Genomic DNA, 23,741 nt, shown 5'->3' on the forward strand with positions numbered 1-23,741 from the left:
GACAATCAAAAACGGTCAAGACTCCAAAAGTGGGTCATGATAGGATCACCAAGCAGGTCAATGATCCAAAATATACAGTATGTCCAGATCAACAAAAAAATGGCATTATTGACTCAGGCTTCTGCCACTCCCATCCCAGTCCCCTGATCTGAATTCCATAGAAAACCAGTGGGGTGGCTTAAAGATGAGAATGCACAAGAACCTAGAAATCTGGAGGATCTAGATTCTGTGAGAGGAGTGGTCTCAAATTCCTTGCTTTGAATTTCCTCTTAAGGGATGTCAAAGCGGAAGACTAAGAGCTGTTTTATTGGTAAAGTATTACATACAGGGTGCCAATAAGTGTGGTACGTGTTTCTGTTAAAAATAGTTATTTCCCCACTCCGAATGCATTTTTTTCCCTCATTGTTCAGTGTGACACTAAGATAAATTGCTAAATGGTGTTTTTTGTTTTTTTTATCCCTTTTTACTCATTTTTGCCAGTGGCACCCATAAATGTGGAGGATCCAGTAGTTGTCTCCATCTCATTTGATTCCACTGCCTTTCTTGTACGCTGATATGCTTATCCTGATCCATGTATGAACTCAGCTGCCTGCTCGTAATTTTCTCTTCTCCTTCTTTCCATCTTTCTCTTTTTCCACACCTCATTCTCTCCATCTCTCTACCTAGTCACAGTCAGATACACCCCCATCACCCTTAGGAGATAAGGTTCTGTTCAAGATTTCTTTCTGTTAAAAGGGAGTTTTCTTTGCCCCTACTGTCTAAGTATTGGAGGTTCAGGCTTTAGTATACACCTTGACTGATCTTAAAGGTGCTTTTGTTTTGTTTCTGCATAGCCTTCAGAGCCATGGTTAAATGTATAAAGTAGAGAGCCATGGTAAAGTGTTATACAGTATATCCTAATTTACAATTTGGCACAACTGCATGTTCAATGTTTTAATTGCAATTAACAAGAAAATAAGATATTAACAGGGTTGAGGCAGATTATTATGTAGACAAATGAGCTCAAAACACCATTAACTTACATAGGCAAATCATGTACAAAAAAGACCCAGTGCAAGTTGATGTAAATATATTTTCAATAAAAAAGTCAATGTCATGCATCACCAAAATCAGAGCACGAGTCATTCAACACATTCAGTGAGGCCTGTTTTAAAGATAGTGCTAAAGGGGATGCATAAAGAAGCTCATCAATCTGACTGCCGTAGAGCAGCGTCATGATTATGTTCATTGGATAGTTAGTGCACATTCATAAAAGTTAATGAATAATGGGGCCGAGCCAACTCTACAGTAAGCCAAGGTCTTTATCATATATCAGAGACCTGTCTGTCTGGACTGCAGACGGGGCAGAACAAGAAGCTAACTGGTTTCGGGAGGGGATGGTATTTGGGAACAAAATTTAGTGGTGCAATTCTTAGAAATCATGTGATGAGCCTCACAAAGGCTAGCCATCATGCTCACGTTGATATTGACAAATTGTATCCCTGATCAAAATTTTGAGCAAATCTGATTACAATTCTTGCATGTTTCAGAAGATTGAATCAGTGTGCGGAAAGTGTAATCCTTGTAACACAATTAGAAGGTAAAAACAGATCAACTAGTTCTGTTCCACTCTAACAGCAGGGCTGTAGTTCTGTGGAACACTTACTGTTCACAGTCTAAACAAGCACACAAAAACATAGCTAATGTTACGTCTTCGTTACACATAAAGTTCATGCTTGCCTTGAACATCATGAAGTCTTATGTTACTTTGAGGTTGCCTTAGAGCTTACTCAGTATACATATATACAGTAGTGATGGGCAAATGAAGCTTTGGTGAACCACTAAACCACAGCAGTGTGAAGCTAGCAACACTAATGAAAAAATCCAATATGGCTGCCACATGTAGATTTTTCAACATAAAAGTCCTTACCCAAACCAGTATATATAACCAAAAATATTGGTTTCCTAAAGACTTTTATGTTGAAAAATGTATGTGTGGCGGCCATCTTTTTGCTTTTCAGCTAGTGTCGCTAGGTTCACACTGCTGTGGTTCAGTGGTTCACCAAAGCTTCATTTGGCCATCACTAATATACAGTATACACAACATACAGGAAGGGACCTAGAGGAACATGCAAAGAAGCACAATTTTACTGTAGTGGATGAGAATTTTCAGGGTGCCCAAAATGTTTCTACCCATTCTGCCCGCACTTCCAGGAAATCAAACATGGATTAATAGAACTGCAAAATCATTTTTGCTGATACCCTCTCAGCAATTTACGCTCAGAACAGATTATGAAAAATAACACAAGGGCTTTATTAGGTGTAATTATTATTAATTGTGAACACAGACTTACACTGACTTATTTATTCACAGCTCTACCTTACTTACTTTAGGTTTCTAAAGAAATGTGCACTTGTCACAGGGTCAGACCTCATCTTATTCCAAAAGCATTGAGATTTATTTCTGTTATAACAAGGGTAGCTCTTGACCAGCAAAACAAAGGAAAACAAAATCACTTACAATGACAGTTACATATCAAGCTCTCAGCCGCAATACAAAACTTCTGTCAACAAAGTCCATCCCTCCAAGCAAACAACTCCTCTGCCAGATGGTTTGGATATGTGATCATTCTTGACCTACATCTCATCCAAATAGTCTTCTTCTGGGAAATCTCCAACAGTCACTGATGTGGGCTTCACAAAGGCACCATACTTCGGCTCACATTCAAAATACCGTTTCCCATTCACACTGGAACACATAGACAGAAACAGAAAAACACATAACAGGAATTAATTCCAGAGTGCACAAACAAAGGGCTCCTCAGAGGCTTATGCAAGCTTTTACTGCTGCTGGTGCAAAATCATATCGCTAAGTGACACAAATGCACCCGATAGAACCTTACTTTACAGTGCTTACAAGTACTTATTCTTCTCTTAACACCTTGGGGTATTCTAACATCTTAAGTAAGTAACTGTAGATAAACGTATTCAGTACTTAGGGGTGTGAAGATTATGTAGGAAGCTAGCAAACAGTTCATCACATCACAGGAAGCTGATGGGAAAGTTTGTCCAATGGTTAATCTGCCTTATTTCAGAGGCCTTACGACTACTACATGACAACTAAATCTAGCTTAATTTATTCAGTTATTTGTATTTGTATTATGACTGGTTAACACAAGTTTACGCAACAAGGCATTAAAGAAAGAATTAGAGGTGCTTCTTCCTCAAGCACTGTTTGCACCAAGGGTGGGCAATTATTTTCCCCAGAGGGCCATACTGACTGTGATAAAGTAAGCCGCGGGCCACCCATTGGAAGCATTGTGGTACATGTTGAATTACATGAGTAGCCTATCGATACACGACAGATTAGCCTACTTTACCGAATGCGATATTTGCAAGCCCATTCGTATGCTTGTTTTTTAACAGCTTTTTTGCCAATCAAATGTCTACTTTCTTAAATACTCAACTCATACTCAAAAGCAGTGTCAACTTTAACTTTACTCTGCATCTTGTCAACTGCCTCACATACTGTATGTAGCCTGTTTTTCTTATGCACGAAGACAACTTTATGGCATAACTTTGTAATGCATGCTTCGTCTCCAAATGTTGTAATTTTCTATTCTTTGAAGTTGATGTTAAACATTCCACTTTTGAACTGACACTGAGATGTCTCATGTGTTACACGCACAAAATTCAGAGTCCGCTTTTCAATTCTTTGCCATATTTATTAAGATTTAATGGATTGTTTTTGCCAGCGTCATCATTGAGCTTGTCGTTTGAAGTTTGTGAAGAATATGTTTAGGTCTTGATCAATTTCAAGTGTAGACGACGCCCTCGGTTGGTTTGAAGTTAATAGCAGTAGGCTACATTTAGGTTTGCAGTAAAGAACAGTGTGGCCACAGCTTTTCTTTTTTTCCTCGACCATGTTGTGGGCTGGACAAAAGCAGTATGTGGGCTGGGACTGGCCAGCGGGCCGTATATTGCCTAGGTCTGGTTTACACACTTTCCATAAATACTGAGACAACAGCTACACATTTCACTGTGCAACACTCTCACCGAGATGTGAAATTTCAGTCACCTGTTGCAGCAATGAGTTATTTCACATTATTCATACCTGCCATCATGCTTTCCAAGTGGCTCATCATACTTGACTCCAACCCAGGAGCCTGGTTTGAAGTCTGCCGTTCCTGAAAACAATAACAAATGAGGGAAAAATCTGTTACATTTGATCTCTAATCTAGGGTCTATATTTGGATAATAATGAGTGTTAATCAGAGTGATTTAGACTGGAATTTACGACAAAACAGTATAAAGGATAGCCTTTGAGGGCCATTTCGCTTTGTCAGTAAATGGCTCTTTAAAAGGTTGTATCAGAGATGGCGGGGTAACGTCACAGAGAGCTAGCTCGCTACTCCCCCCTCCCTCCCATACAATTGAAACTCTCATCTCGTCGGTGATTGGTTGGAACACTATTTATTTTGGTTTTGAGTGGTTGGTAGACTGTTGCGGTCTATTGTTTTTGTGTACAGGGGCCTATTGCACAAAAGCAGAATTAAGACATCCGGGATAAGTTACTAAGCTGCGCTCAATGAATCCAAAACAAGAGCGTACAGGCTTAATTGGTTGCACAACGAGCAAGCCAGGATGAGCCGACACGGATTCATCAAGCCAGGTGAAACCTATCCTAGATAAGTGCACGCTCACGGCTCCCTCAAATAGACCCTGCCACCGATCACAGATTCACTAATTCACCATGGCAACTAGAGCGGCTTCATTTCTTCTTCTACGGTGTGAAGTAGGTAGCAATAGCCTTTTCACAACAGCAACACCTCTGTTTAGGAGAATATTGCAACTAGTTCCGCGAACACCACGCGCAAAATGGTTAGACACTCCCGTGACATCACATTGTCGCATTACAGGTCGGGAATGGAGAGTAGCATATGTAAAACCAAAGACTTTCTAATGTGGAGACACAGCACTCAAAAAATACTCCATAGAAATGCATGGGGCTAGTTTGTCACGCCAATATGGCCGTTGTCTACACATATCCCACCCCTTCCTCGGCAAAACGTCGACATGTAAATACATTGAGCCAATCATGTGGTGTGATGTGAATACATTGAGCCAATCATATGGTGTGTTGTGAAGACATCGTGCCAATCATGCGTTGTGATCTCGCCGCTGGAGCAAGATTGGTGTCGTGAAGACTTGAGCACGCGCAGTTCGACCCAAAGACTGTACCCGATGAGTGCCCATAAAACGTTGATATATGGCCGCCGAGTGGAGGGACTTGCCTGGTCTTGCCTGGAAACTTAGCCTGGTCTGGAGCAGGCTAGCTCCACAGAATAAATCGCCATGGTAACTTATACCATAACATATCCTGCTGCGCCCTATGCCGCGTTTGTGCAACTGGATCACGGATAAATTGAGCCAGGATAACCAAGATATCCTGGCTTAATCCCTTATCCTAGTTTTGTGCAATTGGCCCCAAATCTCGGAGCCTAGGCTGCCTACAGAGACGTGTTTTTTTTGACGGCCTTCTGATGGGGCGGGCAGCTAGCGGATCACGAGGAAAGATCAGCTGAATGTGATCATTTATGTTTGGGCCTGCAATCGCTGATACAACCTTTAAGCCACTAAGTAGACTAAAGATTATTACCATTTTTAATTTTTTCAAAGCGAGTATGTGTATTTACTTTTGTGTACTTGCCGATATCAAGTCCCTATACCGATGAGTAAAAGAGCGACTAGTAGTTTGTGAGATATTTGGCTAGTTAGGTTTTTATTTGAGTGAGAATGAGATCAAGTTCTTGGCCAGCTTTGTGAGTAGGTGGGCTAGACATTGTAGATCAAAGGAGTGTATAAGGAGTGTAATGGACATGAAGTCTATTGTGCTTGGGGTGTTCATGTCATCAAGGACAAGCAAGGGACAGACATGCTCATGGATGTCAAGCTTGTCCACAAAGCCACCCAGTTGACCTGGTGGACAGTTAATGACAACCACATAGATTTTGACCAAAGCAGTCACCATGACTGCATGGTATTCAAAGTCAAACTTGGAGTAAGTTCATGTACATGGAGGAACAACAGGAAAGCATTGAGGTATGACAGATTTTGATAAGTATAGGTCTTATACATCTTTATCAACATTTCAATATCGGATCCTTAAAGTCTTCTATTTGATACACCCAGTTTTAAGCATTCAAACTTAACTACAGTATTTTAAATGCATGGTTAATCTAAATATCAATGCTTTTCTAAACAATGATTTTAAAATTGCAACAGCGCTGTCATAGCTATGTTAAACTACAGTACACACATGTAGCAAAACTTGACAATATAGTGCTTCTGCTCTTCAATCTTCAAAACCAAATCCCAATGGGGAAAAGTCTGGCTTGCTTACCTACATACATCACAGTGCCGACCTTAGTAGGCTGCCCGACAACTTTGACTTGGCATCTACTACCGGTGGTGATGTTGGCACATGCAGCTTTCTCCTTCTCCTCTGCTGCCGCCTTCAGTTCTTCCTGTTTCGCTTGACCCTCTTCATTAAACCGGCCAAGCTTCTTCTTCTTCATGAAGGAGCGTGCCGAGTCTGAGGGGAGAAAATTAATAATCTAATCAGACCATCTGAAGGAGCTTGATATCGCGGTCATGCTATGGCTGCTTTAGTACTGTGACTGTGCTTTAGAAGCAGCAATAGAAGCCCTTAGTATGTTGTACAGTCGCTAATAAAAATAAATCTGTTAGTTTAGAGGGGGATCCATACCATTTCTCTTCTCATAGGCGTCTTCTGGCAGCTCAAACTTCTCAACCTTTGACAGATCGCTGAACTCGTTCGGACCTCCACTGCGGTCAATAACCTACATATTTTCAAAGACTTATTTCACAATCTCAAAAAAACAAACAAAAAAACATTTCATATCGGTCCTGTAATGTCATACAGAGTTTTACATTTTACGTTATTTCTATATGTTCGATCTAGGAGATATGGAACAAACTGGGTGGAGAGAACTGAGTATTCAGTCTTACATGTATCCTGCAATCATCATCCACAGGGTACGAGCCTAAGAGAGCATCACTGTCCTCGAGTTTCAGCAGGAACTTGTCTTGGGTGCTGAACAGCTGCAGTTCCATACATGATGATGGAACGCCTACCACCATCTCCAACTTACACTGATACATATACAGACAAAAATAAATACTGTATTCAAAGTCACAAATTTACAAAAGAATTGTGCACATACAAACCACATGTAGTTTACAAATTATTTGTGGCCAGAACAGTAATGAAGAACAAGATCATTTAATTGACCTTATTCCTTCCTATGCATCCTGGTTGTAAGGAAAAATCTATCAAGACCAGTGAGTTGATACAGTTGTGCAATATGACACAGCAGTAATGCAGCATACTGAAAGAGCATCCTCACATTTTTTTATTTCAATGAGGGTGAAGAGGAAACAAGGATTTAAAGAAAAAGAAAATTGTTTCAATTTCAGCCAGACATTTGTGGCAAATTAGACTGTTCACTTCTTCAAGGCACACACATCTACCAGAGTACCAACATCCTCCCCTCTGCAAGTAGGCATGACATTTTCAACTTGCCATATGCCACTGTTGATACTTGTACCCCCAAATCTTAAGTAATACAAATTAAGGTAATTACTAAGCCTAAGTAAAAGAAAAGAAAGGGCTGGATAATGATGAGGGAGTGGTCAATGGCCATTGTGCAGCAATTTGTCTGCAGAGGTTACATCCCTGGCTCGTCAGGCTATACATCCCCCTCAGGGTTGGCAATAGCCACAGAATTGATCATATAAGCCCTTTGTATGGGTGCAACGCGACAAACTATGTCGTAGCAACATCTAAATGAGTCTACTGAAAAATAAAGTATCCTAATAACGTCTTTGAAAGCACTGGATTTACAGCTGTCCAGGGGAAACATGTAACACTACGTTGTCGTTGTCATTCCATGTCAAAGCGATCGACAGAAATTGGTCAAGGCAGATGAAATAGCACATCTACCTATGCCAACCTCTAGGTTACCAAAAACGTATCAAATGGAAAGGTTTTACCAGCACGTGGCCATAAAACAAAACGTAAGCATAAAATCAGTTTCAATCATGATCCAACAGCCTCTGCTTACCTTCCTTAATAACAATTCATCATAGTCTGAGGATATTACCTTGAATTCTGCAATGGTGATTCCCCGATTGAATCGTCGATTTGATTCAAACTCAGAAAGAGTGCTAGTCAAACGAACTGCCACTGTTGGATTGCTTATGACTGATATACCGTTGTCTTCCATCTTTATGTCGGATGCTAACCAACTAGGTAAGAAATTGCTAGCCAAATGTAACGGGAGAGAATAACGTTACGTGATTAACTAGACAACTAGTTACCTTCCTGTTCACTAACGTAACACTTGAAACGTGTGGCTAATAAGAAGAAATTAGGTAGGCCTATGGCATAAGAACCCCTGATAACTCGGCTTGCTGTCCTGGCTGGGTAAAGTAACGTTACCTATGGAATGCTAATGCTACGTTTCTGCGTAACTTTGTCAGTATTTGCTAGTACAGTACACCGTAAAGCTACTACCCATATAGTTAGCCACCAAGATTTTTACATGGAACATCCAAAGTGCCGCAGCCCGTACTGAGCTTGCATGTAAGCAGATGTAAGTTAGCTATGAACCGTGCGCACTTCCAAAACCACCTAACGTAAGCTAACAACACACCGTACGCAGCAAAAGATATGGGCGTCTCCCATTTAGCTATCCGTAAACACGACTTCTGGAATATTCTACCCACCCACAATCAACCACGAACCAATCATATTGACGAATTATCAAACGGTTGAAATAAGAACCAATCAACAACGTATTTCTTAAACAGTATTTCTGCGAATCAGGGGAGGGCTCCGACCCGGAAATGTTAGAAGATGAGTAGCATAGCAGCATAACCACGTGGAAGTATAGCTGGAACCTGGAGATACAATTTGACAATCTCTGATTTTTACTTTAAACTTGGATAAAAGTGTACAACAAATTTTATAAATATAGGCTTCTTATGTAGTGCGCATGCCAAAACTCGTAGCCCACCCCCCAACACACACAGTCTATGACACACACACACACACTTTTCGCTTCTTTTTTTGGAAGGAAAACTCATTTTGTCGTATTATCTTTTATTATACTACTTTATGTCACTTGGTGGAATGCATTTGGTTCAGTGCATTCAAATCAACCTGGTGTGTAGGGTTTACACAAAAAGAAAGTGTGCCTAACAAGTCTGTTGGTTGCTACACATATTTGGAAATTATGCTTATTTTTATTTGATTTTTTCAATTGGTATAGTTGACTAACTGACCAACTAACTGAAATGCATTTAATGCAGTGTATTATGCATCTTGTGTGTATCAATTGCGCATTTTGTAGACAGCTAAGCATTCCAATGGTTTGGGTGATTTTCCAATAAAAGCCCATCATAACTAACTTCCTATTTCAATATACCGGTATAGGGGGAGGAGAATACACAGTTGCATAGCTTTAAGCTTCAGTCAGCCAAAACAATGCAATAATGGACATGGCTAAAATAATTGTAGTAAGCCTAGGGGATCAAGTGTATGTCCACACCTTGTCAGATGCACAAAAAAACATGTATGCACTCTTCCTTGAAAACCGAGAGCACAGAACTTTTTTCTTTCAAAAAATAGTTTTAGCCCACGTTTCCCAAGGTTTAGTTCTTCGCATTGACCAGAGAGGCAGCAATGTACTAAAAAGGTCTCTGAACAGCTGAAAAAAAGAGAAGAAGACAACTACATTTTTAACGCTGTCATTGCTGTGGTCAGAGACATTGAATATGATTGCTGTTGTTGTAGAGCCTGGGTTCGTTAAGACATTGGTCATTTTTTGTTGTTGTGAATAATGTACGTCTTGTGCGTATGGTTAAACATAACAGATGTAGCTTAGACGCTTTGGTTCACATCTATCGTTTGAGAAGTGCTGCTTGCTAGCTGAGATTAGCGTGAAGCTGGAAGGTTTAATGCATGGGCAGTTAGCATTTAATATGACTAAATTAATGGCGATTATGTCATACAGTGAGTAACAGCAACCCTATAATCATGGACCATCAGTGTGTAGGGGGTTTACACAAGAATTTACCAGTGTTGAAACAAGCAGACTGAGTAAACGTAACGTGCACATTTTCTTTTCCAGTGAATTCTGAGTAGCCTGTCAATGACAAGGTTTTGGCTTCAAAATGGTCATGACTGTCAAGCAACCTCTGACAAGGGCTGTTCCGTTTCCCAAAATCACCTTGCCGTTCGTTCTGATGTTCTACTGACGTGTTCAAAGCACACGTAGCTAGTCGAGTGGTTGCAGCAGCCAATGCAAATTTCCTTTGTGCTGTGTTTTGGTAGGGAAGGTTGTTCAGTGTTTTGTGTACAAAATGCCGAGAAATAGTTCTAGATACAAGGCACTACATACAGGTAACGGCGGAACGACCTCCGTTTGTGAACAAGTCCGCATGCCTCGTATGCGGGTTTTGGTCATCTGTCTCTGCGGTGCGTTTGTGCTTGCTATGATCTTGGGAATATACCTGTCAAATGAGGCAACCAACTCCAGAATTCTGTCAGCAGATCTCATCAAAGACAAGGTGAGATTTTCTTTTACTTGATAATATGTGTTTTGTTTTGCAGTATCCTACCTTGAAACTCACTCATAACTACAAGATAAAGTTGTAAACATGCATAGGCTATGAAGCACAAAGTGCAGATAGGGCCTGAATGGAATGGTTACAGCTGCAGCTTAATTGAATGACTTAACTGCTTTAAGTTCTCTCATATGACTATTTGAGAGTGGTATCCGTCACAACATTTAAGGTACCTGTTCTACTGGTTATAATGGATTTCACCAGTTCAGTAAATAATGGTACCAGGGAACAAAATCAGCTTTCTGTAAAGCGCCATGAGACATGTGTAGTGTTTTGGTGCTCTATAAGTTGAAATTATGAAATTAAATTGAAATTGAAATTGAAAAGTTTTGCAAAATCATTCCTACAATACCATGCCCCCCCCCCCCCCCCCCCCCTTCTGGAGACTGGACCTAGTTGACATCTAGAAAGCGTGTTAAACCATTTCCCCAAGTCTACTGCAATCCCCACACACTCAGCAACTTTTAACAGCTTGAAGAGAGGTTGAACAGCTGTCTGTGTGATCTGGTCAAAAAGCCTGGAGGCAAACACCTCCAAACCCTGAATAGATGATTAGTGTACTTCAGAAGGAATCTACCAGCACAATCTCCTCCTTGTTGCTTCCTTTATCATCCTGGATGCTGTACGTGAGCGACAAAAAAAATTCTGAAGTCTGTGGCCTTCCAGCCATTCTCATGTCTGTGTGCTGGAGTTGGATGAGCTACTTCTAAACAGAGTGCATTCTAAAGCTTTGATGTTTTTTAATGGCCTTTTAAAATATACTTGAAAGATATTTAAAAACTATACTTTAAAAAATATACTGTGTTGTATAAACTGTTACTGACATTCTGTTTTCTTGGGTATAAACATAAAAATAACATAAGTTGACAGAGACAATAATGTGCATTGTAAATTTGGTTTCCTAACCACATATTTTCTTTCCAGCTCAATCATAAGCCTAGCAAGTTATCCCTGGCCCAGGTGCGCAAACTAGCTGCCCAGGTAGACATATCACGTCTGTGGGAGAAACATCTGAGGCCATTCTTGATAGAGAGGCTTCCAGGAACACCAGGCAGCCAAGCTGTGAGACAGGTGAGACTATACTGTACTCATTACAGTTACAATGACTGAAGGTGACCATCCTCAATACACAAAGCCATTTACACTCTGAGTAGCTTCTGTTTTCAATAAAATATAACAAATCTTACAATAATTGTGTTATTTTTAAGCAAAAAGTGAATCGAGTCAGGATCATTATACTTTATGTGTTTATATTACCGGTATATATAAGTCCAATGAGTATTTTTTTTAGTTTAAATGCCGTTATCAGATTGTGCCACATCTTTTACACACAGGGTTTGTTGGCACTGTTATTTCTGGATCTTAATAACACCTCAGCTAGTGAGAATTATGGCTTTGAGAAGGTGAAACTGCATCTCCTACCTTTCCTGCTCTTGTTTCCTTGGTGATGTGCCTTAAGCACATCAAGTCTCAGCTCTCGTCCCTACTGACGGGCTGGACAGTCGAGGAGGACCTCTTCAAATCAGCCACTCCACGAGGCCTGGTCACATTCACCAATGTCTTGGCTGTACTGGACCCCTCAGCCCCCCGACGCCTCCTTCTGGCCTGTCACTATGACTCCAAGTTCTACCCACCGGACCCCAAGCACCCCAAACGTGTGTTTCTGGGGGCGAGCGACTCAGCTGTTCCCTGCTCCATGATCCTTGAACTTGTTACAGTTCTAGATGTGCAGCTGAACGCCCTTAAACAACAGGTACGGTTGTGTTAAGTTTATGTATTTAGGTAAAATGGTTTATGAATTTATTGACTGGTGTTTGTTGTGAAGGGTATTTGGTGTCTTGTGGAAATTCATTGCATCTTACACCGATTGGTAGGAAAATCTCCAGTGCAGCACTTTGAATTAATGATGCAGAAGTCTCGCTAACGTGTTGGAAAGGCCTACAATTCAGTGTCTCCTTCTTTCCTTCCATACTTGGATTTACTTCCATGTTCAATCAAGCAAATGAAACTACAAATGACTGAGAAATACAGACCCCCCCCCCCCCCAAAAGAAAATAGCAAAAAAGAAATAAGCACCACCCAGCACTGCAGACACACTCTCACCGTTTGTGTGTTTCACATCCTGAGAATAGTTCGCAAAATTCAGCACATCTGTGACAAATGACACACTTGGTTGTTGCATTGTCTTCAATAATTGTTTTCAGTGCTGGCACTGGACTGAACATGTGGAGAATATATTAAGAAAATTGAGTGTTCAACCAGTTTTCAAACCACAACATAATTACTAACATCTGGGACAGCCTTGTTAAACTAAAGTAGCTAGAACTTGGCTTGACAGACTGAAACCTGGATTTGTGCATATTGTACTGGATGCTTGTAGTCATGGTAGTGTTCTGAAAATCTGCATAGGATAGTTCTGTAGTATCTTCTTCCTGTGACTATAGCAATTAGCTTGGAAGTCCAACAATAAGAAAACTTAGAAGTGGGACACCAGGCCATTTCTTGTGGAAGTAGAAAACAAAGGTTCTCCTTTAGCCAATGGATCCAGTAATGCGTAACAACGTTATGCCTCAATCACAAAAGTTTATTAAGGAGGAAATAGCACCAGATAACATATGATGTCTCTGAATTCCCCACAAGGGCAACAAGCAGTTGCATTTGTTTTATTATCGCAAAGGAGAATTCTGGTGATTTTTCACATAGATCTCTGTTTGTCAAGGTCACAGAGTTTCGTACCAACAGTACTTGTGACCTTGACAAACAGAGATCTATGTGAAAAAAAAATTTCTTTAAAGGTGCTCTAAGCGATGCTGGGTAACGTCACTTCTGTTGACTTTCAAACAAAACAGAGAGCTAGCTCGCTACTTCCTCCACCTCCCTCTCGTGCTGCTCCCGTGCAATTGAAACTCTACTAAACGTGCATCTCGTCTGTGATTTGCTGGAACAGTTTGTTATGATTTTATAGGCTAGGTTTGCCAAGGTTTTGGAGCCTGGGCTGTTCATAGAGATTGTGTTTTTTTATAGTGTATTCAGGACACAGACAGCTAGTGGATGGTTAGGTGATGTTTGCAGTAAGTGACATAAAATGTTTTAGCCTAAAAAACGTGTGGCGTCGCTTAGAGCACCTTTAACTAAATATTTTGACCATCCAGTTCATTTGTGGAGAGGAAGATCAGCTGTATTTCAAATATTTCAAAATGTAAAAACAGATTAAACAAATCCGATGTGCTCAAGTCTAACCAACCCCTTAATTCTCTCTGTGTAGCGGGCTGCTGTGACCCTTCAGCTGGTCTTTTTTGATGGAGAAGAGGCATTTGAGGAGTGGACAGACACTGATTCTATCTACGGCTCTCGCCACCTGGCTGAGCGCATGGCCCACACACCGTATCCCGCCCCCACCTCTCGCACCAACCTACTGCAAGCAGTGGTACGGATCTGTTTTTTGTTCACACTCAATACTTCATAGCTGCCTGTTGTGTCCATTATATATTTACAAGGACTTCATATTTTTTTTAACCACAGGATCTGTTTGTTTTACTGGACCTGTTGGGTGGGCCTGATCCACTGATTGTCAATCACTTTGACAACACAGCTCATTGGTTTGACCGTCTCATAGCTGCAGGTAATCACCCACTCCTATATTTTTTAGCAAGGCTGTATAAATGGAATGCCCCATAACACCACATGCTCTCACTGTCTTTTCCCCTCTCAGAGAAGAGATTGCACAGGCAGGGCCTGTTGTTTTCCCACCCGTCTGAACAGAGCTACTTCAGGAAGGATGTGTATCTGGGCCCTGTGCAGGACGACCATATCCCCTTCTTACATAGGGGTCAGTATGAGAATCTTCATACCTCTCACTGTCTTTATTTCACTGTCAAATGAGGGTAAATAAAAAAAACTATAATATGGAGTAAAAGCCAAGATGGTACTGTTTGGGGGACTAGTGCTGTTTTATCTGAATCACAAATGCTTCTGTTTAATCCGAATCAAAAATCAAAGTCTTATTCTCTGGCAAACATTTACAATGGCTTCTGAAGTACGAGTCCTCTCTGATGAAGGCATTCTCTGTGAATCCATCAGGTGTTCCAGTGCTTCATGTTATACCCACGCCATTCCCACCATTTTGGCACAAAATGGAGGATGATGAGGAGAGGATGCACCGGCCCACTGTGGAAAACCTCACTAAAATCATGGCCATCTTCCTGGCAGAGTACTTGGGCCTTTAATAACACACACACACACACACACAGAGCCTGACTCAGGAACACTGCAATACTGAAAGTACGTACCTCTCTATGTGTCTGCCAAGAAGTTGTGATTGGAGTCTGACTTTCATTTGGATGGACACATGTTCAGGTCGAATTAAGTTTGAACTTTGTGCACCAATTCTCAATCTGATTTATGGAGGCAGAACTATTTGATTTATGGAGGCCGAATAGTGGTTTCTGTTGTTGTCAAGTTGTGAGAAGGTTGTGAACAGACAGTTTCCTTGTTTTTGGTTGATTTCACTTCATTGCACTAGCAGCTGTCCTTCTGATGTCTCCTCACAACGTGCCAGTCATGTCTCATCATGTCCTTGAGACTAGGATTGTGCTAACCTTTTTATGGTACTACAGCTCACAAAAGCACATACTGGAAAGTTACCAGCTAAATGGGAGGAAATACGCTGATTATTGTTTTCTTAAGATTGTTGTGTATACACTGAATCAGCATTCCCCACTCCCTTCTTTCCACAACTGAGCTACATGTGTGTTTAAGGTTAAAAAAATTAGAAATATTTAGAATAATTAGATGTCAACAATTTGCCCTTCTTGGAAGTACAGCGGGTCTTTTTTATGTTATTCTATGTGGTGGTGTAATCCCGTTTTTTTTTTATACCTGTTTCACATTATTTAGACCAAGTGTGAACTGAACTTAAAAGAAACTGTGAAGATATCTCACACTAACCTCTGCTATACATTCTACCTTCTTGATATATGTAAGCAGTTTATAATTAATGGAGACATTTTCTCAAATTGACTCGATAAGTAGACTAAAATTGAATAGTAATAGAATGAAAAGTAGTTATGATGAATTAACACAGTGACAGTGCAATTACAGCTATACATTATGGAAGAAGTCCATTAAGTAAGACATGTATACACTTGGGCCAACTTAGTCAAACACTGCTAAAGACTGTTGTTTTAATTGGAGCCTTTGTAAGTGTACATAGTGATCCACCACCTTTGCTTACAATTGTTGGCACATACATTTGGCATGAGTCTATGTACTTTACTTTGTCATTAACTAGCTGTTTTTAAAATAAATATGTTGGCAGCTGAAAGTTAAATGTACACAATAAGGCTCTATACCCTGACAAACTTATCTCAAAAAGTTATGATTGAGCAGTGAAACATATGTTTTTGGAAATTGCCCTCTACACTGATTTTGAAAGAATTAGATTCAGCATATTAGGTACTTACTGACACTTTCTCTCTAGGATTAAAAATGTAATATTAAGATGGTCTGATTTGATACTACATATTGCTTTGAACTCAATATTACATATTACACACGCAATTGCTCAGATATTCATATTTTAAGATTAATTAGGCAGTCTCCCTGCACTGTCATGACATATGCTGTTAACATTTTTTTCATGAACACAGAAGTCCACAAATATGCTGTTCAGTACAACCATATCTTCGTGCCAGTTTCTGCGTTTGGAGACTATTGGGATTTGACTGGAATTTAGGCAGCACGTCAGATTACACAAAGGTGTTGTGATTTACTGGAAGGCTCTAGAAAAAGGTAAACCATTTCAACATGATGCTGAGCTTTTGTAAAAGATCACCCCCATTAAGCGATGGTTATAAATGTTTATTACAATGACATAACTGTATATAAAAAATAAAATGCCTTTTAAATGTACAAAAACAGCTATGTTTCAGAAGAAAAAACAACAGGAAAAATCCCTTTACTAAAACCGTTCAAATAAGTGTCTTTGGTTGATGGAAGTATATGTTTATGTGCATGTGTGTAAGATGTGACGATAGCAACAACCATGAAATGGACAGAAAAAAAGAACTGAAGGGATGAATAAAACAGCTGGGAAACAAGACAAACATTGTAGACATGATTCAAGAACAGATGTACACTTTTTACATTCTGTAACAGCATTTCATTTCATACACGCAAACACACACTTTCCCTTAATCTCCATACAGTATAATGAATGAAGGAGTATGATTAGACAAACATGCTTGAAGGAGTCATTTCCAATATAAAAGGCAATGAAACAACAACTTTGGCGAGGAAATGGTTCACATCCTATCACAAGCATACATTTACAGCATACCTAATGACTGACAGGTGTCCTATAATTTTTGAACTATGAAAACTCAGACTGTAGTTTGACTGGAACCACGTGGTTATGGATAAATACAATGGTTCCTATGTAGACTTCCATTCAGTACATTCTTTTCCTGCACAGAGAACACAAGTGAAATATGACTACTACATATGCTAAACAAAACAAAATTATAACAATAAACAGCTGAGACAGGGGATAAAGAGGAGTGTCTTGGTTGAGCCACCTGGTCTTTGACACAGAAGAGAAAAATAGACAAGGCCACAGACGGTAGCACATTTGTGTAAACATGACATAAATAAAATGTGCAAAACACCCAACGGAGGAGTCCTCCTTGGAGCTGGTGAGAACAGGCTACTACTCTAGTCCTGTACAACATACAACGTTCACCTCTCAACTGAAAGTGAGAAAATGATTTGGCAAGACAGTTTGAGTCAATATTTTGTGTTGATATAACAAAAGAACAATAAAAAAAACATTTAAGGAGCACATCAAGAAGCATAGGAGTAACTAATACATGTAAATACGACTACAATTGTATATGTGAGGAATTCAAATACCATCCTTTTGAGACAGTATAGTCCCATGACTTAACAGCAAAGCACTGTATTGCGTTTCAAGAGACCACAAATGGAGAAGACTTCAAATTGAATGTGTATCACATGTGTTTTGTAGTGTATATGAAATAGTTTAACAGTTCCATTTTTTTCTAAATGTTTTAAACAATGTAGAAAATGATGTCTTTCTCCTTGTGTAGTAGTGAATGAAATGCTGTAAACTGATTTGAAGAGACTGCAGCATGCAGTAGCCTATGAACTGCAAGGCAATCAATGTTAAGGTCTCAGGTGCTTTGTTCTCCATCATGGAGGTCTATACTAGGACCAAATGTTGAATACCAGACAAACTCACATCACTACTACCACACTGAATTTCTAATTTCTAATATATTGTCCATACTTCGGCAATCTCAAAGTCATCTCTCAGATATAGCCCTCTATAAAATGCCACATAGCACCACCATAACTGAAATCCAGGTCCCTGGGACAACCCAGATATTGCATAGAAAAAACGTTTAAAGTGTTTAAAAATGTTCTAAAAATACATCTACCAACCAACCAGGAAGTTGTGACTGATTATTGACAATACCGTAATCATCCATACATTTCCTGAACATCTGCATTGACTCTTAGTGCTTACTCTTTGCTTGGGTGGCTTATCAGCCAATTCAGCGTCAGTTGATCTGTTAGACTGAGATTTTATATCATCTTGAGTTACTGAATCCACTCAAATTTATCACATTAATCAGTTTCACAAAAGCAATTAACCATTTGTCTGTCTCAGCTCACTTTGTTTTCATCACAACTGCTTTGTTTTACTTGGTAACAGACCACTGCATGACTGGATGGCATTTTAGTGTAGTCAGAATGGATGAAACTAAACAAAAATGTTACCCTTTAACTTTTTTTACCCTCATTTACAACAGTATCTAATCATAATCTTGACAGCCTCACCGGCACTGTATTTAACTGCTCAGGAATTTGTTGATTGTCTACTGGATGTATTCAGCATCTATAATACGTCCATTTTTTCCTGACAGTACAGTAATAAAAACAAAAAGCTTACATGGTCACAGAAATTGATATGAACTGGGACATGAGCAAAGTAAGCCTTAATAAAAAAAAATGATTTAAAATGAATATCAGCTTTATGTTCCCCAAAATCTTGTTCATTCTCTCTCCCTCTCTCTCTCACTAACACATACACACTTGAGGGAGTAAGAGAGAGAAAAGCAGGTTCAACACTATACCGAGAACCCCTCTACGAATGTAGATTGTAATGCATATTCCTCCAATATGTATCACAAAAAGTCTGTTAGGAGTGCTGATCTATAAACCCAAATCATCATCTACAGGAACAGACTGGAGTTGTGTGAGGATTTTCGAATCCCCGTCCATTTCCTCTGTATCATCCAACTGGGATTCTTTGTCTATGTCTCCACCAGGCGGAGGAGTCCCAAGTAGCAGACCATCACTAGCCGGCAGTCCCATCAGAGAGGGATCCTCTGCTAGGTCTCCCTTCCCCCGCACATCAAACAGACTGAGGGTGGCAGAGGAGGCAAGCGAAGCGGGGCTCCACGTGGTCTGTGGAAGCTGTGAGCCTGAATCGCATATGGGGCTGAGTGTCAGCATGCTCTCTGGGCTCAAGGCGTGCTGGGACGGCAGCACTGTGGAGGACGTCTGAGTGCTTGAACAGTCTGGCGTGTCGGGGGAAGCTACGGGGGTCGGGTTGGCTGGTGTTCCAGGTTCAGGGCTACAGTACAGTGCAGAATTGGTGTAGCTCAACGAGGAACACTGCAGGGAAGACGAAGCTGGCACTGCTGCAGAAGTGGCGGGCGGATTCTCTGCAGTTACGATGACCGGGGTCTGGTCAGAAGTCACCATGCTTTGGACAGGGTTCTCTGACATTGACTTAACAGGCACACTGGTGAACTGGATGCCAGCTGGAATGGTAAGAATGAGTTTGCCTTGCTGGAGGCTAAGAATGGGACTACCCCCCATGCCTCCTGTCAGAACAAAGTTACCAGTACCTAGAGAGAGAACAATTAGAAAAGAACAGCTGTTCATTTACTCAAATTAATTGAATCAATATCAACCTTAAAATATCACTAACTTTAACCAGCCTTACAGACCTGTGCTTATCTTACCTGGTGAGCTGGAGGGGATTTGAATGATCCCCGAATTGAGGATCTGAACCCCAGGAGAGGCACTGGCTGTGGGACCAACACTCTGGAGGGATCCAAGCTGGTTAACTCGCAGGGGTGCCTGAGCGACCCCAACACCTGCACTGGGGTTGGAACTGATGATCTGGAAGGCACCTCCAGCTGATGGTATAGAAAGGGTAGGGCTAGCTTGTACCATTTGGGGAAATGAAAGGGATCCATTGGAGGCTGCAGAGATGGAGGACACAGGAACGAGTTGAGGCAGAGATACGGGGACTAACTGGGCAAGGCCTAGTTCTTTCGACTGAGAGACAGGGACGACTTGTGTCGGGGAGGAAATAGGAATGACCTGTTGCGCAGGCCGCTGAGAACGAGAGAGAGAGTTTGAGGAAGACTGATCACTAAGCTGGAGGGTCAAGCCCTGGGACACCTGACTACTGGCCACCTGGGAAACAGACAAAATGTTGTCATCGCTGAGGGTGGTGGACGTACTACACTGCGGGACTTGGGCAAGGCGCGGAGCTATGTGGAGCATCTGACCTTGTAAAGGAGGGACAGAAACCTGTGGCAGCTGACTGGTGAGGGAAGACACAGGGACGAGCTGGGGACAGGAAGACACTTGGGCTCCCGAGTGATGCTGCATCAGCTGAGAGACAGGGATGCCCTGGATAGAAGGCACCACCTGGGGGAGAGAGAACACCTGTGGCGTGGAGGAGGAGGAAGACGAGACCACCTGGCAGATGGAATTAGAGGGACTCAGCTGCGAGCCAGCGGTGGCAAACACCACAAACTCATGCTGCTGGGAGGTCAAAGGCACCATTGGGTTAGAGATGACCACTCCTGTCGGGGTGACAGCCAGCGAGGGGTTTAAGGTCTCTGAGGTTCGGCCGCTCTGATTCACAGATAGAGGAGACAGAGGGGTGGTGGGGGAAATGGAGGATGAAGTGGTGGACGAGGGTACAGAAGTCAGTGATATAGTTTGCACCCCATCATCTGTCTTTAGTACCAGGCCCTCTGGGACACTGATGGAGTTGATGAAATCCAGCGTAGGCAGAGAAGAGGCTGTGCCACTGGATCCTTTCCCATCCTCTGTCAGTGGGAGGGTGATGGTTCCATTTGGGCTGGTGTGGGTGTTTAGTACCACAGTCGGGAGAGTAGCTTGAGTTTCCATTTCGCTGACAGACGGGACCTCCAAGCTGAGGTCATTGATTCCCACACCTTTGGGGATTACCTGTGCTCCATTCAGTAGCAAAGGCGGGTTGGCAGTGACTGGACTGAGAGTCACCGCATGCCCGTCGTTTAAGGTCAACCCGTTAATAATGACACTTGACCCCGTGCCTGAGAGCAGTGAGCTGCCATTGAGAAGCAGAGGATGAGGGGAGGTGAGGAACCCCCCTGTGCTGTTGAGAATGAGCTGGCCACCAGTGCTGCAGGTAGTACCAGAGATGGATATGAGAGAGCCAGTGGAACACGTGATCGAGTCCTCATTGATATGTTTGTCTGTGATGTCCTCCAAATCTCCCTTACTGGCTTCATCTTCAGTACTGTGGTTGCCATCAGATTCACTGTGGGTTAACAGAGAAAATGGTGAGTGGTTAGTGGAAACTGACCAGAAACATATAGAGGAAATACTGTCCAAAGCAAAGGGTCTGAATCTCTATGTAAAATTAATAGAAATATTAATAATATTCTAATGACTGACAATGTTTTTTTCATACATCTGAATAATTATGTCATAGGTCAGTGGATGTCATTATATGTTGTGTGTATATGTATGTAGGATTACAATGGTATGACCATCCTCACTCTGCACACATGTGATATTGCCCAGTAGGCCTATGTCTTAAACAGAATATAATTTGCATAGAAGGCATCACCAAATAATGACATATTTCGTAGTGTCTGTATGTTGTGTTCCTCATTCCTGCCTCGATTTACAGAACTGTTGTATCATCTGTGTTATTTTCGTTTAATTTATATTGAATTTTACTTGCAATGTCATTTTCCCTTTCACCTTTCTTTTCACATATCTTAGTCTTAGATCTAGTCTTCAAAATATTATTTTAGGGGAGAACACTTCTGCATGTTAATATGGTTTATAATGTACCTGACCATATTTACAAATAACTGGATATAATGAAACGAGATTGAGATGCTTTAGCCTAAATCCTCATATTCATTGCAGTGTTATACTCTCACGAATCCACAAACTGCACTTATTTCAGAAATCACTATTGAAAAGGTTTGCAAAATTATGCCGCATTCATGAATTCGAATCGAATAGAATGTATTCCATAGGGTCTCTTCTAAATAATCCAATCCGTTACAGCTAACAACAGAGACTAAAATGAAAACACATGCGAGTATTTGCCTAGTGGCCAAATGTGAAAAGTTGTTTGTGTTTGTTTAGTAGGCCCTGGACATAAAAAGGCCATTCGCTTCAGGTTAAGATTCGCCTGCCAAAATGGCACACGTTCAGGATAATAATAGACTACCAATCGCGAGAATAGTGATGCCTCACAGGAGACATTTTCGGTGCAGGATTTCAGGAAACTTGAGCCACTCAGGGAACCTAAGATCACATTTCACAACAAAGCAACATGCTTTCGATCGTTACGTTACACTCCGAGACCTTCATGGCGTTGTGGTTGTCAAGTGCTATCAAAACCAAATCTGTCATTTGGCTAACTTAGCAATGCAAGTACTTGCAAAGTGGAAGACACAATGTAACGTTAACCTTATATAAAAATGTAACTTCGCAAGTTGAGTTAATCCTAGAGCAGACAATCCAATTCAGTGAAATGCACTTAAACACAAAACTGTGTTGCATAATGTAACTTTGAACCCAACATGAGTTAACGTTACCTTCGAAAATAAAGTTGGCTAATGTCAACCTAGCCACTGTTGCAGTCAATGTCTTTGCCACACCAGTAACAGCTTTCAGTTCAGCTGATTTATAGGTTCATTTCGAACGTTTTCAAGGTGCACCGACAATGTGCTATGGTCGTACAATGAGCGAAAGCTAACGTTTAAAATGTCTGTAAGGTAACACCAGTACGCTAACGTTAACGTAAGCACACTTGAACGCCATTTGCCTTCCATTTATTTTTGGGAGGACTTTGAATTGTAAAAGGAAAAATGCAGCTCAAAAGAACGATATGCTAACAACACATGCAGACTGAAATCAGGAAGCCAGGCCCAAAGGTTAACGCTGATAAAGACATGACTAAACATTATCGTTACCTAACCATCTCACTAACCTTTTGCTGTTGGTACCAGAGGGTGTTCGGTCTCTCTGTCGTCGGTTCTTGAACCAGTTACTAACTTGGGTCAGGGAAAGTCCGGTGGCTTTAGCTAAATTCTTCTTTTCGTCTGGGGTGGGATACCTGTTGATCTTGTAACACTCTTTGAGAGCATTGCGCGACTTTTCTTTGAAGCAATATACAGTCTCCTCTCCGTCCCAAATAGTTTTTGGCAAGGGAAACTTTTTCCTAAGACGATACTTGTCCACTGCACCCAGGCTCCGACCTCGGGACCTCTCTGCCTCCTTGTACCGTGCCTGTAAGTAAAGGTCCTGCAGGAACCCATGGTTGCTGGGGTGAAAATCGTGGCTCTCTAGTATTGCGTACAATTGTTTGAATTCTTCCCGGTGGAAAGCGACTAGTGCTTGGGCCTTCAGTAAAGTTTCATTGCCACGTAGCAGGTCAGCCGAAGGAGGGATGGTGGAGAGGAATCTCCACAGGCGATCCACATTACCCGCCTGCAGAAGTGCCTCGCACACACATGCCACTTGGTCACTTGAAAAGCTAAGCTCCGACTTGCGAAAACTTTGAAGCAGTTCCTCTGAAACCTCGTCAGGGTCTCTCTCTTCCTTTATTTTAGATTTTTCTGAGTCTTCTGTCGGCTGCTTAGTGCAAATATCGTTTTGTTCTGAAGACAAGGAAGCCATTTTTAGTTTAACTTTTTTTCTTTTGGTTCCTC

General features: G+C 41.2%; 3 protein-coding genes across 3 annotated transcripts; 1 reads left to right on the forward strand and 2 right to left on the reverse strand.

Moving 5' to 3' along the window:
• Window positions 1–918: 918 nt before the first annotated feature.
• On the reverse strand, window positions 919–8,747 carry tbcb (tubulin folding cofactor B). The gene is made up of 6 exons (XM_076282590.1): window positions 8,166–8,747; window positions 7,012–7,155; window positions 6,749–6,842; window positions 6,383–6,574; window positions 4,094–4,166; window positions 919–2,728 (listed from the first exon to the last, which is right to left on the reverse strand). The coding sequence occupies exons 1-6, from the start codon at window positions 8,286–8,288 to the stop codon at window positions 2,617–2,619; spliced, it is 738 nt and encodes a 245-aa protein (XP_076138705.1). The 5' UTR covers window positions 8,289–8,747; the 3' UTR covers window positions 919–2,616.
• Window positions 8,748–9,745: 998 nt separating this feature from the next.
• Window positions 9,746–16,015, forward strand: qpctla (glutaminyl-peptide cyclotransferase-like a). The gene is made up of 7 exons (XM_076282593.1): window positions 9,746–10,635; window positions 11,617–11,763; window positions 12,152–12,445; window positions 13,958–14,119; window positions 14,215–14,314; window positions 14,405–14,521; window positions 14,773–16,015. Exons 1-7 carry the CDS (start codon window positions 10,429–10,431, stop codon window positions 14,916–14,918), a joined length of 1,173 nt encoding a protein of 390 aa, XP_076138708.1. The 5' UTR covers window positions 9,746–10,428; the 3' UTR covers window positions 14,919–16,015.
• A 515-nt stretch (window positions 16,016–16,530) lies between these two features.
• On the reverse strand, window positions 16,531–23,741 carry six5 (SIX homeobox 5). The gene is made up of 3 exons (XM_076282592.1): window positions 23,021–23,741; window positions 19,746–21,325; window positions 16,531–19,628 (listed from the first exon to the last, which is right to left on the reverse strand). Exons 1-3 carry the CDS (start codon window positions 23,707–23,709, stop codon window positions 18,928–18,930), a joined length of 2,970 nt encoding a protein of 989 aa, XP_076138707.1. The 5' UTR covers window positions 23,710–23,741; the 3' UTR covers window positions 16,531–18,927.

The sequence above is a fragment of the Alosa pseudoharengus genome, unplaced genomic scaffold (genome assembly GCF_046254945.1).
Source record: "Alosa pseudoharengus isolate Yale_2024_CS ecotype anadromous, Long Island Sound unplaced genomic scaffold, YU_APseudo_1.1 YU_APseudo_1.1_scf_13, whole genome shotgun sequence".
Lineage (NCBI taxonomy): Eukaryota > Metazoa > Chordata > Actinopteri > Clupeiformes > Clupeidae > Alosa > Alosa pseudoharengus.